Source organism: Dromiciops gliroides, chromosome 2 (genome assembly GCF_019393635.1).
Source record: "Dromiciops gliroides isolate mDroGli1 chromosome 2, mDroGli1.pri, whole genome shotgun sequence".
In the NCBI taxonomy this organism is placed as follows: domain Eukaryota; kingdom Metazoa; phylum Chordata; class Mammalia; order Microbiotheria; family Microbiotheriidae; genus Dromiciops; species Dromiciops gliroides.
In genome coordinates this window covers 13,005,233-13,024,091 of record NC_057862.1, presented here as the reverse complement: position 1 = coordinate 13,024,091, position 18,859 = coordinate 13,005,233, and the positions used below count along the sequence as shown (strand labels likewise).

Here is an 18,859-nt window from a genome sequence, read left to right as displayed (position 1 = left end):
CAACACTTAGTGCCTGAGGCCAGATTTGAACTCAGGTTTTGCTGACCCCAAGCCCAGTCCCCTACCCACTGTAACACCGAGCTGCCCCATTGAAAAAAGAAAATGGTGCCTGTCCCGCAGGAACTTCCATTCTACTTGGGAGTAGGGCGGAGGGAGGTGGACACAAATGCGATCTCACTCATTGTGTCTGTGTGTATTCACTGGAAACCAAGAATGGTCATTGGTGCTTCTTTCTGGTTCATTACCCTGGCAAGGGCTTCCCCTTTGATTAAGCGAATGATGCCCTTCTGATGGAAGACATTTTCCTCTGTCCTACTTCCAGGGTTTACTGGAATCGACTCTGAATATGAAAAGCCAGAAACCCCTGAACTGGTGGTGAAAACCAACCTGTCGTCAGTGAGCGACTGTGTGCAGCAGGTGGTGGACTTGCTTCAGGAGCAGGTGGGTGGGGGCTTCCTCCAGGGGATGCTCCATTAAGAGACAAGCTGGGGGAGAGGGGCAGTCCAGTCTTCCGAGGGCTTCTCGTTTCATGGCGGGTGTCTCTGTTTCCCTTTGGCCGCAGACGATCGTGCCCCACTCGGTCACAAAAGGCATCCATGAGCTTTTCGTGCCTGAAAACAAACTGGACGCGGTTCGGGCGGAAGCCGAGAAGTTGCCTTCCTTACCAATCACCAAGGTGACTGATCCTTGGTGATGAGGTGGGAATGGGGAGGGTGGAGGGAGGGGAGCCAAGAGCTTTTCCCTGGAGCATCTGATCCCAGCGATGCCCCAAACTCTTCCTGTCTGACTGCTCACTGGGAGCTTCTGATCTGACCAGAGGTTAACAAGCATTTATTAAGCACCTACTAGGTACAGGGCACTGTGCTCAGTGCTGGGTAGAGTGGAACAAAAGACTCTTAGGATTTAGACTGGAGGGGACCTCAGGGGGTCAAACCTAAAATCACTGAGCTAGAGCGGGAAGGGATCTCAGAGTCCGTGTGGTCCAGCTCCCTCATTTGACAGATGGGGAAACTGAGGCCAAGTGAAGTGACCTGTCTAGGGTCACCCATCTTTAATCAATGTCAGGAGGAGTTTGATTCCAGATTCTCTCACTCCAAATTGGGTGCTCTTTCCACCAAAGCAGGGTCCCAGAGATAGCAACTGACAGGGGCAGACCTCTTCTCCCTTCCAATGCTTCCTGCCAGCATCCCTCCCTCCCTCCCTCCCTTTCTTCCTCTCCTCCTCCTCCTCTTCCTCCTCCTTCTTCTTCTCTCTGTCTCTCTGTTTTTCTCTCTGTGTCTGTCTCTGTCTCTCTGTCTCTCTGTCTCTCTCCCTCCCTCCCTCCCTCCCTTTCTCTCCTCCTCCTCCTCCTTCTTCTCTCTATCTCTGTCTCTCTGTTTTTCTCTCTGTGTCTGTCTCTGTCTCTCTGTCTCTGTCTCTCTCTGTCTCCCTCTCTCCCTCCCAACTTATTTGAGCCCTGACCATTCACAGGGCTACTGCCCAGACTAAGTTCAGGTCAGACTGCTCCCGCTTTCCTGATGCTGACTGTCTAGGAGGAGACCACTGCCCTACCCCCAGCTTAATCATGAGGTGTGTTGGGGGTAGGGAAGAGCTTCAGGGCAACAACAAATGTGTGAGGTACAGTTCCTGCTATGGTGGGCTCATAGTTCTGTCTATTCAACCCAAAGCCTCAGCTTCTTGGGGGAGGAAGGGAGGCTTCCAGATGTGATTCCCATCATGCTGGGGAGGGGAGGCTCAAATAGACTGAAGCTGCTTGTGACGCTTCACATTGACTTGGGGTCGGTCACCCACTTATCAGGGCACTTGTTGGGGGATGGGGAAGGGGGGGAGCTTCTGAGTCAGGGCAGGTAGACCAGGCAGCCTTTGAGCCCCCTTATTCTGCTGGGAGCAGGGCAGAGGAGACTGAAGGATGACTGCAAACCTTTTTCAGCACACTCCTTAGAAAGATCATGGGAATACATATGTCCTAAGACTGGGCCCCCAGGATAGGAGTGAGCTCAGAGCCCACTGGGTACCAGGAAGGGGTCTAGGAACAGCCCGGGCGGGGCGGGGTGGGGCACAAAGACAGGCTGCCCCTGCCCCCCCCTTCACCCTCTTCTCTCTGTTTTGCAGCTGGATATGCAGTGGGTTCAAGTGCTGAGCGAAGGTTGGGCCACACCCCTCAAGGGCTTCATGCGGGAGAAGGAGTTTCTGCAAGTGATACACTTTGACACGTTGCTGGATGGTAGGAGTCTTCTTTCCCGTGACTTCTAATCATGGGGGTGGGAGTGCAGAGGGGGATCCTTTCCTTCCAGGCCTACAGAGGCTCTGAGAAACGTTCCTGGTTGAGCAGACAACATCACGGGGCAGATAAACGCCCCAATTAGGGCCAATCTAACTTGTCTGACCACCACATCCTGAGCTTTGAATTTGGCCTGAGGGCTGGAAGGGAACCCCCTGGTTTGACAGATGCAGAAACTGAAGCCCAGCGAGGGGCACTGACTTGCCCACTGGAAGGTGGCCAGAAAACCAGAATCAAACCCAGGTGTTCTAAGTGACCAAGAAGCATATGAGAGGTTTCCTGAGAAAAATGGGAAGGGACATTTTTTGGTGGAGAGAAAGGACTCTCAGCCTTGGAAAACCATGGATCGATTTAAAAAGGACAAGAACCAAAGATTAGCAGCCCCTCCCTCCACCCCCCCCCCAGTTGTGGGATCACGGGAAAGAGTGAGTTGCCCAGAGTCCTTTGGGACTGGCGTATCGGGGAAAATCAGAAGGCTCTCATCAGCTCCTGCCCCAAACAGTCCCAAGCCCTGGGCTCCTGAAAAAATGGGCATAACCAGACCCATGATACCTGCCCAACAGTGAGCCGACGCTCGAGTGAAGGATTGCAAGCAGGGTCAGACCTTGGAGTGGGGCAGGAGCTTTCAGCATTGAGCTGGCATTTTTGTGTGACTGCTCTAGGCTGCTCCCACAGCTATTTCCCCAAAGTGAGGGCTTAGAATCCACCCAATGGGGCTCCTCCACAGAGACAAAACCGGGCCCCTCCCAGGGGCTGCCAGGAGCAGGAAGCCCTCTTCTGGGCCCATCTTCCCAACACATCAAGTTCAATGTCAAGGAGAGCAAGTGAGGCCACATGTGATCGATCCACTCAATGAGTTAGTTCCTCTTAAAATGACTCTTGAGATGATTCCAGTGGGGGTTGAAAACACGTTTAATTGTGTTTATGTTTCCCCAGGCATGATCCTTCCTGGTACGTACTTTAATAACTTTTCAAGTAGTTGAATGACTATAATTAGATATTTCACATTAATTGGAAATAGAGATTTTTAATAGCAAAAAAAAGAATCCAAATTAGCCAGTGCTAATTGACTGGAGTTCATGATCCAACCAGTTACTGAAGAGTACATGCAATGTGGGTGGGGAGGCCAAAGAGGCAGCCGTGGTCCGTGCTGCTGTCAATGGCCTGCAGCCAGACACCTTGGGGTGCAGAGCGATTGGGGGGAGAGGCCCTGAGCATTTTCTGTCCATGCTCCTCTTGGGTCACTGGGGTCAAGAACCCATTTTCTTGTGATTTTCTGGACCTTCGAGGCTGAGCGGGTTTTAGGTGGGAGTTGAAGTGGGCACATCTGGTTGGATTATGCATGAACTTCGATGCCACCTCCGCGGCACACTTGTGATTGTGCATGAAAGTGATTTTGAAACAACAATTGATAGATGATGATGGAATCCAAAGCTGATGAAAGCTTCTGGGATGGTCCCAAGTGGGGGAGCAGGGCCCATGCTCCGAGTGAGCAAGGAAGGAAAACGTCCTTGGACTTTGGTTTCCTGTGGTTTTTACCAGGGAGCAGGGATGGTGGGGGAAGAGGGTTGGATGGGGAGACAGGGCTCAAACCTCAGCTCTGCCCCATACCACCTGTGAGACTGTGAGCAAGTCACTTGGGCCTCAACGTCCACCTCTGAAAAAGACCCCAATCTCAAGCCCAGGACATAGAGATGAATTTGGACAGTGAAGACCTGGGTTCAAATCATGACTCTGCCCTTATCATGGTAAACCGTCAGGCAGACTAGATGACCTTTAAGTTCCTTCTCTGAATCTATGGCCCCCCGAGATCACAGAGTCCTCAAGAATGTGTCTTGGGTGACTGGATGACTTCAGCCCTGTCACACTAGGGAGTGGGGGGGGGCAGAGGGGAAACTGGGCCTTTCCCAGTCCTTGCCGTTGCAGGAGGAGAGGAGCTGGAGAAAAAGGCCTAGCCATATTCTTGGGGACTCTGGGATAGTGATAGTGGCCTTTGGCGCAGAGGGTTTTCATCCCCAGCTCACAGGCGCCTCATCTCGGTTTTGGGGTCCCCTCTGCTGCTCCCTCTGTGGGCCTCCGCCCATTGGGCCCTGTTTCCAAAAGATGGCTGGTGACCCCAAACCTGGCCTACACACTTCCCTCTGGAACAGGTTCACACTGTTTTTGGAGGGCAGCAGTAATGCTGAGACTGGCTTTTACACTTTAAAATAAGGAGTTTTTTAAATTTGTTTTGTTTTTTTTTGTTTTGGTTTGTTTTGGTTTTGGTGAGGCAATTGGGGTTAAGTGACTTGCCCAGGGTCACACAGCTATTAAGTGTTAAGTTTCTGAGGCCACATTTGAACTCAGGTCCTCCTGACTCCAGGGCTGGTGCTCTATCCACTGTGCCACCTAGCTGCCCCTAAAATAAGGTTTTAAGATGGAAAGGTCATTCCTGGTGCTCTGGCTTCACAAAAGCAAACTTGGGTTGGATTTTACCCTCAGACTGTAGTTTGCCATGCCTTGATAATCCATTTCACAGAGGAGAAAACTGAGGCCAGAGAGGGCATTTGACTTTCCTGTGGCAGCCCGTCGGTACCCTTGCTGGGATATAAACCCGACCTCCCACTCAAAAGCCAGAGTTCTTCCCACACCCTCATCACAAGATGAGTGATTCACCGGACCTTAGAGACCATGTGCTCCGACCTCTCTTATTTTACAGGCAGGGAAGCGGAGGCCCACAGAGGCAAAAAGACATATGGGGAGTGACGAGGACTATAGAGTTAGAGCTGAGGAACTCATCTTCTCCAACCCCCATTTTGCCCCTCAAAGCACAATTAACGCAAGATGCTCCTTTCATGTGCCAGGCTGATGGTACACGCCTTGGGGCATCATTTATCCAGCATCCTTGGAAACCAAGAGAGTCTGGATAAAGGAGTTTTCCAGATAACTGGAAGATGACAGGGTTGGACTAGAGGCCCCTCTTGTCTAAGATGGGTGATGTTGGGAGTAGAGTCCCACATGGCTTCTTGCAGTCACGTCTTGGGACTGCATTGGCAGTTTTGAGGTGGATTGGGTGACTTTTGGATCAATGAGGGTTACTGGGAGAGGTCTTTGCAAGACTAGGGGCTCCCCGGTGCCACAGCTTCATTCAGTCACCGATCCAAAAAGTCCAACTGGATGGAGAGGGCCGTGCTGAGCAGCCGAGAAGGTCGGTGGCCTTTTTAAAAATGATCACAGCTCCTGCAGTCCTGTAAGGAGGCTGGGGAGCACAAGGCCATGCCACAGATGGGAAAACAGAGGCCTGCCCACCCAGGTCCCTCTGGCAGGGGCAGGGCAGGAACCAGTCAGAAGAGGAGCAGGAAGTGATTCTCGTGCAGGATCCATTGGTTTGTAAGAAGCTGCATGCACTTGAGTCAGAATCTTCAGACCTGAGGAGTCCATGGAGTCCAAACCCCACCCCACCCCCATTTTGAAGATAAGAAAACTGAGGCCCAGGGAGGACAGGGGACTTTCCCAAGGTCACTCAGTGACCTGAGGGTCTGCCAGTAAAGGCCTTCAAAGATGATTCACCACTTTCAATGCTACATCCCTGTGACTACAGCCAGGGACTTTCCCATGGCCCCCCAAAGTCCAGGACCCATGAGCCCTGCTCTTGGATCCTGAACCACAGTAGGTGTGCCAAGAGTCCTGGGCTAGCTTCAGACCTTCTGACTTGTTTGGGGGTATTTTTCTTTTCCTTTTTTTTTTTAGGTAATGTTTATTTTTAAAATTGATTGTCTGCTACTTTTTTATTCACTCATTTATTTGTTTATTTGTTTGTTTATTTATTTTTGCGGGGCAATGGTGGTTAAGTAACTTGCCCAGGGTCACACAGCTAGTACTTATCAAGTGTCTAAGGCTGGATTTGAGCTCAGGCCCTCCTGAATCCAGGGCCAGGGCTTTATCCACTGCACCACCTAGCTGCTCCTTGGGGTATTTTTCAAGGGGGCCTCAACCTTCTCATAGCCCTCATCCAGGTAGTGTGGTGTGAAAGGGATGCTGGGTTTGGAGTTCGAATGGTGCCCCTGGTTCTTTGAACAAGTCCTTATCCTCCCTGGACCTGCTGGGGACCCCTGAGGCATCCCAGGGATGGCCCAGCCCATGCAGAACGTGCTGTGTGTCAACGTCTCCTCGGGCTTCTTCCCACAGACGGCATCATCAACCTGAGCGTTCCCATTGTCCTCCCCGTCTCCGAGGATGACCGGAAGTGCCTTCAGGGATGCAGCGAGTTTACCCTGGAATATGAAGGACGGAAAGTGGCCATCCTGAGGGACCCAGAATTCTATCCGCACCTGAAGGAGGAGCGCTGTGCCCGTGTCTGGGGGACTACCTGTGCCCAGCACCCCCATATCAAGGTACGTGAAGGAGAGCTCATATATAAGGTTCACCCCATTCTACAGATGAGAACACTAAAGGCTGGGCAGGAGTCTGACAAGCAAAGAAAGGAAGGAGGGTGTTCTAGGCTCAGGGAACAGTGGGAACAAAGGCTGGGAGAGGTTGGGGTGGACCATGCCCCCGAGTCGCTCCAGTGGGCATGCCCTTTGACCAGGCCTGGAGTCCACAGTAATCAAAGAAAGAAGGATCCTTGTGTACCAATGTATATCAAACATATATTAGGCACCAACTGTATACCAGGGCCTGTGCTGAGCCCTGGGGACACAAAGCAAGATAAAAGACAGTCCCTGACCCTCAAGGAGCCCACGTCCAATGGAGGGATATGACATACAAGCAAGCTATTGACAATATAAATTGGAGATAACCAGGTGCCGGCATCAAGGGGCACCCAGGGAGGCTTTTCTTGGAGAAGGTGAGATTTTCATTAGGCCTGGAAGGGAGTCAGTAAGCAGAGACGGGGAGGGAGCGGCCCCTGACAGGCAACAGACAGACAGGATGGGCTCAGAGTGCAGAATGAGGCAGCATTCGGGGACACGGCCAATGTGAGGACTGCCTTTGTTTCAATGGGAATGTTTGTTACAAAGGGTTCCTTTTAAAATAAATGGGGCAAAGAGATAGGAGGGAGAGGGTTTCTTCCCTATCCCTGTGCCAGAGTGTTTCCTACGTCCCCCTCTCCCCAGCACACATCAATCAAAAGAGAAAAAGGGATCATAGACAAGTGAGGCAGCTTTGTAAGCATCGTGTTGAATCTATTATATACATAAATAGAAAAACAAGCTCTATATGAGAGATTTGCAGTTTCATGTATAGTCTTCTCCTATATATGTATAGGGAAATAAATGGTCGTTTTATTTAGGGTTTGTTAAGTTCAGATTTTAAAAAAGAAAAGATGACATTGGGGGAAGAATCAGCCCCAGGCGTGAGTCCAGGACTCTGGGGAGAAGAGCAAACTACCCAGAAAGGGCAAAAACTCCTGAATTAACTGGCTTCAGGGAGGAGGATAAGGGTGATGGGGACTGTGGGGCCCTGCCATCATCACCATCTCAGGAAGATAAAGGAAGCTACTGCCCAGGGCAGAGTCTTGTCCTTGGCCTCCTTATGAGGAGGGAGAGCTCTGGATTCAAGAGCTGGGACATTTCTATCCCTTTTCTTTTAACAAACATCATTTACAATTGCCTCCCAGAATCACCGGCCAGTTCAGTATTAGTAAGCCTGCCTTTCTCCAGCCCCACCAGCGGTGACAATGCCCATCTTTTACCTCCCTGTGCTTCCCACAGAATGCTTTCCTGCCTCTGCCTTTTCTCCCCTTCTAAGAACAAACGGATGGCAAGAGGCAGCTTGTGGCCTGCAAACCCTCCCCTCGGCATATTCCTCTTTGAAACTAAATGACACATGCAGATTTCAGGCAATGGGAAGGTTGGAGGGCCCTCAGCCAGACTGTAGTTACAGTGTTGGGCATCCTCTGAGAAAAACCATATGCTCTAATCACTTTAATCATGCATCCCTAGTTGTAATTATCCAAGCTGGTGATTTTCTCTCTACCCAGAGACACAAAGAAGAAACCTTTCATTGAAACTGGCTGCAAAAGTTTAGGGGTTTGTGTCTTCTTGGTGCTTAGAGTGAGAAGGGCTCTTAGAGATAATCTGATGGATGGATTCTTAGCCTGGAGTCCCGAGGAACTTAAACAAAAATGATCACTAGATTTCGATATAATCAGTTTTCTCTGTAATAGCCTGTACTTTATTTTATGTGTTTGAAAACATAATTCTAAGAAGGGTTCATCCATGTTTAAGTCTCTGATCTAGAGTTAACTCCCCCCATCCCATTTCACAGAGGAGTAAACTGAGGCTGAGAGATGTGACTCATCCGTGGTCCCCCAGCTCAGAAGTATCAGTCAGGTCTCATGATTCCAAGGCTTCCCACAGCACCGTATTCTGGAGCTCCAGCACAGTGGAAGGTCTGGAGCCTGGGCCAGTCTTCCTTGGGGTCCCTAAAAAAGTGATTGGTCCCTCAGGGGTCCAGTGGCCTTGGAGTGAGGTGGGGAGGGCAGCAGAGGGAGAGGAGGGTGATGCTGTCGGAGGGAGAGCCATCCCACCCTGACTGTCACAAATATCCAGCAATGGCACAAGTCCCCCAAGAAGGAATCTGTAACCTCGATGAGATGGATGAGGCTGGCTGTGTGACCCCAATTTGCAGACTGTCATCATCACCCCTTTTAAATTAACCCAGCCATGTGTCCTTGGACAAGTCCTTCAGCTTCCTGAAGGGTCATAGATGAAATGCTGGGGCAGCTAAGTGGTGCAGTGGATAGAGCACTGGCCCTGGAGTCAGGAGTACCTGAGTTCAAATCTCATCTCAGACACAAGCTGTGTGACCCTGGGCAAGTCCCTTAACCCCAGTTGCCTTAAAAAACATCTGGGGCATCTCCAGTCATCCTGATCTATATCTTGCCACTGTACCCAGATGGCTCTGGAGGAGGGAGTGAGGCTGGTGACCTTGCCCAGCTCTCCCTCACTTCAATCCATTTCAGTGCGAGTCATGACATCACCCCTCCCCTCCATGTCATGGGCCTCTTTGAGAGCAAAGAACAAACAACAATAAGATCAAATGCCAGAAGAAGCTTTAAATAACATCTTATCCAACCCCTGTATTTGATAGAGCTTGAGCAGGGACATCAAACAGCTAATAAATCACAAGCTAAGTCCCCTGATTCCAAACCCAAGGCACTTTCCATGAGGTGACATGGCCAGCATCACACAGCTAGGGAGGACTCATGGACTGTATTCTGGAAAGGAATTTAGTGTCCATCTAGCCCCACCCCCTTCATTTTGCAGAAAAGGAAACTGAGGGCTGGCTCAATGAAGTGACTTGTCTAAGGGAGACACAGTAAGTGGCCAGGGCAGGATTGGAATCCCACACGTCCTCTTGCCTCTTTTGGGGATCACTGTCAGGATTACTCAGGCTATGGCCTTCAAGGAATCCTCTGGGGGTCCCCTTCCCTGGGAGTGTCAGGAACCCCCTCCCCCAGCTGACTGTGCAGATGGACATCCTCAGGGAAAGCCTTGGCTGGGGGCCCGAGGCAGAGACACTCCCTTTAAGACTAGAGCCAGCTGGTGTCCCCTCCCCACCTCCAAAGGTGGAACGAGGGGCCAAGGTTCAGAGGAGGGAACGGGAGGAACTGGGAAATACTCATGTCATCACAAAGCCCAGAGGATCTTGGCTGCCTTTCATCTGGGACTCTGCAAGCTTTGCCAAACCAGTTATTACCTTTTCCTGTGCCCTTGTAAAGGGATTAAGTATTGTTTTCCCCGTTTTACAGACAAGGCAGCACCAGGTGGCTGCCTGGTGGCCACAGGAGCCAGGGGCAGGGTGGGGACCAAGAGTGAAAGTTTCCCTGGTCTCTGAGGGGACCAGGATCCTTTTGTAGACCCCTTGGCAGACAAGCTGTGCGTCAGTGTGAGCTGGAGCTCCAACACCTTAAGCAGGGATTACGAAAGTAACCTAGTAGTGTGCTAGCCTTGGTGACAGAGAGACCTGCTTCAAGGCTGTGGGACCCTGGGCACATGACTTCCCTTCTCTGAGACACAGTTGTGCCGTCAGGAAAATGGGATAATAACGCCTTCCTCCCGAGGTCATTGCCAGAAAAGTGCCCTAGAAATGTGAGGTTTTCCTTTCCTGGCTAACCCCACTTTCTTTACCATGTCCACTGAGGCCCGATGTGGCTGAAAACAGAAACTTTAGGGAAAGTGGATGTCAGGAAAAGTGGGGGCTTCTCGGGCAGCCCCCACCCCCTGTTTTATTTGGACATAATTGCAGGCCCGGCTGGCTAGATGTTATCTGGGCCCTCGCCAATTCTTACTGAGTCCCCACCCCTGCCTCAACCTTAATATCCGAAGCTGGACAAGAAAGTCACCTCAGACAAACAGTTGGGAAGATTGTGCCTCTGTCTGGAGTCCTCCTTTAAAAAGGGATTGAAAGGCGTTTGACCCAGGCCAGAATCCTCCAGATAGTTGGGGGGGAAGGGGTCTGTGGGGAGCACGGGATTGCTCACAGCAGCTGTTCAGGAGACCCCGACATAAGGGGTGATGGGGGTGCAGTGTAATGATCCTGGGGTGGTAAGGATGAAAGCCCCGCCCCTTGGGACCTCTGACCATCTGCTGGCCTCAGTTTCCCCCTCTGTAAGGCTAGCAGATTGTACTCCATGACTCCCCAAGGGCATGCAAAGGTTAGATTAAAACAAATGGAAATTCAGTGTGATCCAGGGACCGGATTCCTGCCCAGCCCAAATGTCTGCTTCCCAGGAAGCCCGCTGGGACGTTGCACCTCCGCCTTCCCATCCCAGCCTGTTCTGCACATCTCTGCTGCTCTCTCCATCGAATGGCTTGTGGGAGGCATTGCGGTGCAGTGGGCAGAGCACACGCCAGAGGTGGAAAGGCCTGGGTCTAAGCCCAATTTCCCCGGCCCGCACAAGGGCGTCGGCTCCCCCATCTAAGAAACGGCCATAACATCGCCTGGTTGTGAGGTCAAAGGAAAACGATGTTCAGGGCCCTCGTGAGCAGCGTCAGCTCCCTGAGGACCTGGAGCTCTCGCCCTCCTCCCCCCCGCCCCCTCCCCCCCCCCCCCCCCCCCGCTTAGTTCTGCTTCCGCCGTGTCTGTCCCTGGGGAGCTGCACCTCGTCTTCCGCTCAGCCTGGGAGCAACCTTGGACCTTTCCTGGTGTCCACCGTGGGTGCCTGACCCATTTGCTGCTCGCCTTGTATTGAATTGAAATATCTGATTTCCTTTGAAGATGGTGATGGAAAGCGGGGACTGGCTGGTCGGGGGAGACCTCCAGGTCTTGGAGAGGGTCAGGTGGAATGATGGCCTGGACCAGTACCGCCTCACACCCCTGGAGCTCAAGCAGCGATTTAAGGAGATGAATGCAGGTGTGTAGCCCCTCCACCACACCCATGACGGCCACCTCACCCCTTCCCAGCCCCCAGGAGTGTGGGGTTGGGGGTTTCCAGATGAAAGCTGAGCTTCAGGGCCAGCTACTCTTTGGAGGGGCTGTGGCCACAGGCTCCTTTCTGGGCTCTCTGCTTCCCTTTGCCCTTTGGAGAAGCGTGTGGTCCCTGAGCCAGGCAGTGAGGCTCACTGGGTGGTGTTGCTTCTGCCTCAGCGTGGGTTTGTAAGCCCGGGGTTGGTTTTGGTCTCTCGGGTGGCCCCATCCTCTGGCCTTCTGCCCCACTTGTGTACAAAGCTGTTGTTGTCATGAGTGTCTGGGTCCTGGAGGCTTGGGGACTTGAGTTATTCTCACTGGCCAGCTGCTAGCCAGAAGTGTTTTGGGTTTTTTGTTCAATATTATTAGTATTTTATTGTTTACCAGTTACATGTAAGGATGGTTTTCAATATTCATTTTGATAACATTTTGAGTTCCAAATTTTTTCCTCCCTCCCCCTCCACAAGATAACAACCAATCTGATATAGGTTATATATGCACAATCATGTTAAACACAGTGCCTCTTAAATCATGTTGTGAAAGAAGAATCAGAACAAAAGGGAAAAACCTCAAGAAAGAAAAAAAACAACAAAAAAGTGAAAATAGCATGGTTCAATCTGCATTCAGATCCCACAGTTCTTTTTCTGGATGTGGAGAGCATTTTCCATCATGAGTCTTTTGGCATTGTCTTGAATCATTGTATTGCCGAGAAGGGCCAAGTCTATTGCAGCTGATCATCACATAATGTTGCGTTTACTGTGATAGTTTGATTGGTATAGTACTAAATAAATAAATTAACTTAGGTAGGACTGTCATTTTTATTATGTTGGCTCTGCCTACCCATGAACAATTAATATTTTCCAATTGTTTAAATCTGACTTTATTTGTGTGAAAAGTGTTTTATAGTTCTGGTCATATACTTCTTGGGTTTGTCTTGGCAGGTAGACTCCCAAGTATTTTATCTTGTCCACAGTTATTTTAAATGGAATTTCTCTTTCTATCTGTTGTTGCTGGACTTTGTTGGTAATATATATTGTTTTCCATTCTCTTTTTTTTTTTTTTTGGTGGGGCAATGGGGGTTAAGTGACTTGCCCAGGGTCACACAGCTAGTAACTCAGGTACTCCTGAATCCAGGGCCAGTGCTTTATCTACTGTGCCACCTAGCTGCCCCTGTTGGTAATATATAAAACTGCTGATGATTTATGTGGGTTTATTTTGTATCCTGCAACTTTGTGTTACTGAGTACAATGTTCTCCTGCTTCTGCTCACTTCACTCAGTATCAGTCCACTTAAGTCTTTCCAGTTTTTTCTGAAATCTGCCTGATAGTTATTTCTTATAGCACAATAGTATTTCATTACATTCCTATACCATAACTTGTTCAGCCATTCCCCAATTGATGGGCATCCCTTCAATTTCCAATTCTTTGCCACCACAAAAAAAAAAAAAACTGCTATAAATATTTTGGCACATGTGAGTCCTTTTCCCTTTTTTATGATCTCTTTGGGATACAGACCTAGCAGTGGTAGTGCTGGGTCAAAGGACACAGTTTTATAGCCCTTTGGGCATAGTTCCAAATTGCTCTCTAGAATGTATTGGATTTAGTTCATAATTCCACCAACAATGCATTAGTTTTCCAATTTTCTTACATCTTCTCCCACATTTATCATTTTCCTTTTTGTTCGATTAGCCAATCTGATAGGTATGAGGAGGTACCTGAGAGTTGTTTTAATTTGCATTTCTCTAATCAATAGTGATTTAGAAGATTTTTTCATAGATAGCTTTAATTTCTTCATCTGAAAACTGCCTATTCATATTCTTTGACTATTTTTCAATTGAGGAATGACTTGTATTCTTCTTTTTTTAAAAAAAAATTTAAATTTTTTTAGTGAGGCAATTGGGGTTAAGTGACTTGCCCAGGGTCACATAACTAGTAAGTGTTAAGTGTCTGAGGTCGGATTAGAACTCAGGTACTCCTGACTCCAGGGCCAGTGCTCTATCCACTGCGCCACCTAGCTGCCCCGACTTGTATTCTTCTAAATTTGATTCAGTTCTCTATTTATTTTAGAAATGAGGTCTTTAGCAAAAACACTGGCTGTAAAGATTGTTTCCCAGTTTTCTGCTTTCCTTCTAATCTTGGCTGCATTGCTTCTGTTTGTACAAAACCTTTTAAATTTAATGTAATCAAAATGATCCGTTTTGCATTTCAGTTTGTTCTTTGCAACATTTTACAATGTTCTTTGTCTCTTGTTTGGTCATAAATTCTTTCTCTCTCCACAGATCTGAGAGGTAAACTATTCCTTCCTTTCCTAACTTGCCCCTTTATGTCTAAATCATGTCCCCATTTAGACCTTATTGTGTAAACCGCTCTCTCTGACTGTAGCTCACCCACGGTCCTTTTCCAGATGCGGTGTTTGCGTTCCAGCTTCGCAATCCTGTCCACAACGGCCATGCACTACTCATGCAGGACACACGGCGCCGCCTGCTTGAGAGAGGCTACAAGCATCCTGTCCTGTTGCTGCATCCCCTGGGGGGCTGGACCAAGGACGACGACGTTCCCTTGCAGTGGCGCATGAAGCAACACGCCGCCGTGCTCGAGGAGGGGGTGCTGGACCCCAAGTCAACCATTGTGGCCATCTTCCCTTCACCAATGCTCTATGCTGGCCCCACAGAGGTGAGGTGTTTCTTCTATGACTAGTCTGAGGCAGAAAGCCAGAGTATTTGTTTGGAAAGGGGCTCCAGGGGGCAAAGTGAATCCTGGGTGAAAGGTCAGAAAACCTCCGTTCTTATCCTGGCTCCGGACGACCCAAGACATGTCACTCTATCCCTCTTGGTCTCAAGTTCCCTCATCTGTAAAATGGGTGGATGAATTGGATGGCCTCTCCTGTCCCTTTGACCTTCCCTAAGATCCTGTAACGCAGGGATACTTCACCTTTTTTTTTTTTTTTTTGTAGGAGGGACCCCTTGAGCCTGCCTGGGCCCCTCTTCAGACTGATATTGCTAAATGCCTATAACAAAAGACCTAGGAAACCAACCATATGGAAAGACAGTTGTGTGCCCTGGGGCTGGGTTTCCCGAGTGAGTCAGGTGATGCCAAAGGTCCCTCCCGGTTTTCATTGCTATGGGCATGGCCCAGTCCCTGCAGGGCCTCCCTTGAGGAGAAGGGTTTGCTGCCCTGGGGGGATAAACAAAGGCCCTCTCTTGTCCCGATGTCTCTGTAGGTCCAGTGGCACTGCAGGTCTCGAATGATTGCTGGGGCCAACTTCTACATCGTCGGCCGGGACCCCGCGGGAATGCCCCACCCTGAGACCAAGAAAGACCTGTATGAGCCCACGCACGGGGGGAAGGTCCTGAGCATGGCTCCCGGCCTCACATCTGTGGAGATCATCCCCTTCCGTGTGGCTGCCTATAACAAGGCCCAGAAATCCATGGCCTTCTATGACCCGGCAAGGTACAGACAGGCCCCCTGGTTCCTGATCCAGTATGGGGGGAGGGGGGAAGGTGGGGTCTGCTGGAGCCAGGGAGATCTGGGTTCTAGTCCCTCCTCCAACAGCTGTCTGCCTCTCTGCCCTCAGTCCTCACAAAGCTTCTCCCTGGAAAACAGTAAGCACCCCCCCCCCAGGGCAGGGGCTGCTGACTTCAGTTGTGCCAGGATCCCCGATGAGCCGGCTCACTTCTCTCTCGCTTCCCTTTCAGACACAACGAGTTTGACTTCATCTCGGGAACACGGATGAGGAAGCTCGCCAGGGAAGGAGAGAATCCCCCTGACGGCTTCATGGCCCCCAAAGCCTGGAACGTGCTCGTGGACTATTACAGGTCCCTGGAAAAGAATAACTAGAGCTGGGGACAGGGGCTCCCTCTTCTCTGTGCCCAAGGGCTCTTCTCTTCATCTTTCTGCTTTTGTGATTAGAGGCTTAGAAATCGTGTCACTTTCTGATTTTAAAGGAATACTTGCTAACCCGGTCCGAGGGGGCCCAAATGCAGAATCAACTCGGAAACCTGGAAGAATGGTGCCTGGCAGGGCAGCCCAGCGGCCGGGAAGGCTTCGGCAGGTCCAGTCCAGATGACTGTTGTCTGTATCTCTCCTCTTTTGTTGCACTGAGGACCAGAGCCAGAGAATGCTGAGCCCCCCCCCACCTCCCCTAAAAGCCCAGACACTCCCCTGGGAGCAGATTAGGGTCCAAGACCAGGAACCGGCCTAGGCAAGCAACCTGCCTCGGAGCACCCTAAGCACAGACCGGGATAACAGCGTTAGCCCAACTGTCATCAAGACCAAGGGGCAGTGTGTGTGTATGAGTGTGAGTGTGAGTGTGTATATGTACATATGTGAGTGAGTGTGACTGAGTATATGTATGTGTGTATATATGTGCGTGTGTATGTACATATGTGAGTGTGACTGAGTATATGTATGTGTGTATATGTGTGTATGTACATATGTGAGTGTGACTGAGTATATGTATGTGTGTATATGTGTGTATGTACATATGTGTGACTGAGTATATGTATGTGTGTGAGTGTGTGTGTGTGTGTGTGTGTGTGTGTGTGTGTGTGTTGGTGAAAGAAAACCTCAGCCCCCAGGATGCATCTTGGCCTCAGACACTTGGGCTGCTACCATTTCGAGGACTCGGGCCCAGACGAACCCTTGGAGATCCCCAGTCCTCCAAAAGGGCTACAGATGCTCTGAGGCCCTTCAGCTGCCCAAGGGTCACCTGGTCCAAACCCCTCCATTTACAGGTGAGGAAATTGAGGCCCAGAGAAGGAATCTTCCTGGTCATGCTGAACGTGGGGTCAAACTCAAATAGAAATGGATCCCTCCAGCTCCCTATTGGCTTAGAAAACCTCAAATTAACATTATCTGTGCTGTATTATATTCTTATTTATTTTGTTAAATATTTCCCAATTATATTTTATTCTGGACAGGCAGGTCACATGTAGGTAGCAAGTCTGACAACTCTGTTGGTTGTAGTTCTTCCCCACTCTGTTATTTTTACAGAGGAGGAGAAGGAAATTGCTAGTGACAGAGCCAAGATTCAAACCCAGGTCCTATGGATCTACACCTCAGGCTTTGCCCCACACAGCATGCAAGGTCACAACTCTGTGACAAAAGAGGCCCAGCCAAAGTGAATCCTGCTACCCACAATGCAGCCTTCACTGGCTGTGGTCAGCCTCCCCATCCTCCCCCCTGGGCCAGTGGTGGGGCCAGCCAGACAGCAGGCTCCGGGAGGGGCAGCAGGGGGCATCGGGCCTGTCAAGGGGCAGGAGATTCACTTCCTTCAGAGGGTTCCATTTGCATGGACCCTATATGTCCAGCTTGTCTCATGATGTCCATCTTTGTCATGGAACCTAAAACATCCTTGTAGCTTTGAGAGCAGCCACTCATCCCCTCACCTCTGCTACAGAGCAGATTCCATCTCTTTAACAAGAGGGGCAAGAAAGGGGAGATTGGGCCCCTCCCAGGTTTAGCTTCTCTTTCCAGAAATGTATCCTTTTGTCTATGAAAGTCCTCACCACAGCGTGCCTCATCGCCGACACAGCAAAGCCTGGCTGGCCTGGCCTTTCTTCAATAACAGGTGATCCGTCTCTCAGTAGGAAGCCGCTCGCTTGCCTTTTTTTGTAGCATATTTATTAAAAACATGAGAATAGGTTTAGTGCCTTAGCTAACATATTCCATGGCTTAGAAGATGTTAAGGACTAGGTGTCAAGATGCTCTTGCAACACTCAATGCAAATGAAGATTTCTATGTGCAAATGATTGCTTTTTCATATTTTAATAAACCTCTTGCAATGGAGCCTTCCTGTTTATGTGCGGCTGGTCCAAAGAGGGAAGAAAAGGAAAGTTTTCCCCAACTGGACTATCCGCCCCGAGGAGACTGTCTGCTTTCTTCATTCATGTTTCTTTGTGGTATGAAAGTTAAGCCCCCAGGGGAGAAGGGCCAGGAACAACAGGCAGAGAGCTGTCCAAGGTGGCGCCGTCCTAGACTTCCATTTAGGGTTAGAGCACACGGCATAAAGCCATGCCCGTGTGGAGTCCGAGGAGGAGATGAGGGAAGCTGGCGAACATCTTGTTGTTCTGTCACCAAAATGTCACCTTGATTTCTAGTTCTCCCCCCCCCCCTTAGTGTTGAGGACGCCACCATCCGTCTACGTTCCCAACCTCTCGTGATCCTCAAGCTCCATCTAGAAGTCAGCTGCCATATCATGTGGTTTCTATCTCCCCAACATTTCTTACACATGCCCCCTTTCTCTTTATTCAAAGAGCTGCTGCCTTAGCTCAGGCCCTCCTCATTTCTCACCTGAACCATCTGCAATGGGTCCTCAAGCCTCTCCCCACTCGTTCCACCCTCCACACAATTGCCTGCCCTGTCCCTGTCCCCGCTCCATAAACATCAGTGGCTCCCTCTTACCCCCAATTCTAGGATCAAATACAAATGGCTCTGGCTTTTCTCATCCTCTCTCAAAACACTGCCCTCCATACACCCTGACCCAGTGACCCCAGGCCCCTTTGCTCTGAACATTCCATCTCCAGACTCTTCACCTTTTCCCGTGGCAGGAACGTCCTCCCTCCTCACCGCCATGTCCTGAAATGCCTGACTTCCTTCAATAGGAAGCTCAGGTAGGTCCTTCCACACAAGTCCTTCTTGGCCCCCCCAGCTGCTAGTGACTAAGGTAAACACCTGTGCACCCTCATGGGTACAGAGAAGCTGTCTCCTGGAGGGCAGGGACTAGCTCATTAGGACCTTGGTACCCCTCATCCCTGGCACACAACGGAGAATGAATACATGGATCCACTGGGCAACCGCTACATGCCTTAGACATTGTACTAAACACTAGGGATACCAAGACAAAAGTGACCTTCCCATGCCATGGGAGAGGAGAATCAAAGAAAGCCACTAAGAGAGCCAGGACCCCCACGTTGACCTCCTGGCCCAGTACACGGCCCCCTCCTCCTGATAACAGCTTACACCTGGGGTCCAACAAAGCCGGCATTTCTGACTCACACCCAGCATGTCTGGCAGCTCCCATTGTCCCCACGAACCCCACTTCACAGATGAAGAGACAGGCTGGGGGCAGCTACATGGTGCAGTAGATAGAGCACCAGCCCTGGAGTCAGGAGGACCTGAGTTCAAATCCGGCCTCAGACACTTAACACTTACTAGCTGTGTGACCCTGGGCAAGTCACTTAACCCCAAT

At 50.2% G+C, this 18,859-nt stretch overlaps 1 protein-coding gene across 2 annotated transcripts in view; it reads left to right on the top strand.

Annotated features, from left to right (window-relative positions):
* The window catches only part of PAPSS2 (3'-phosphoadenosine 5'-phosphosulfate synthase 2), a 74,551-nt gene extending 58,495 nt beyond the window's left edge, over positions 1-16,056 (top strand). Inside the window, exons 5-13 of one of the 2 annotated variants that reach the window (XM_043985389.1) lie at positions 323-441; positions 563-676; positions 2,113-2,224; positions 3,218-3,232; positions 6,449-6,654; positions 11,483-11,618; positions 14,075-14,343; positions 14,891-15,120; positions 15,366-16,056. In XM_043985389.1, the coding sequence (XP_043841324.1) occupies positions 323-441; positions 563-676; positions 2,113-2,224; positions 3,218-3,232; positions 6,449-6,654; positions 11,483-11,618; positions 14,075-14,343; positions 14,891-15,120; positions 15,366-15,507 (1,343 nt within the window). In that variant the 3' untranslated portion in view covers positions 15,508-16,056. The remainder of the gene's footprint in view (positions 1-322; positions 442-562; positions 677-2,112; positions 2,225-3,217; positions 3,233-6,448; positions 6,655-11,482; positions 11,619-14,074; positions 14,344-14,890; positions 15,121-15,365) is intronic. The other variant, XM_043985390.1, reaches the window with a different exon arrangement.
* The last annotated feature ends 2,803 nt before the right edge of the window (positions 16,057-18,859 follow it).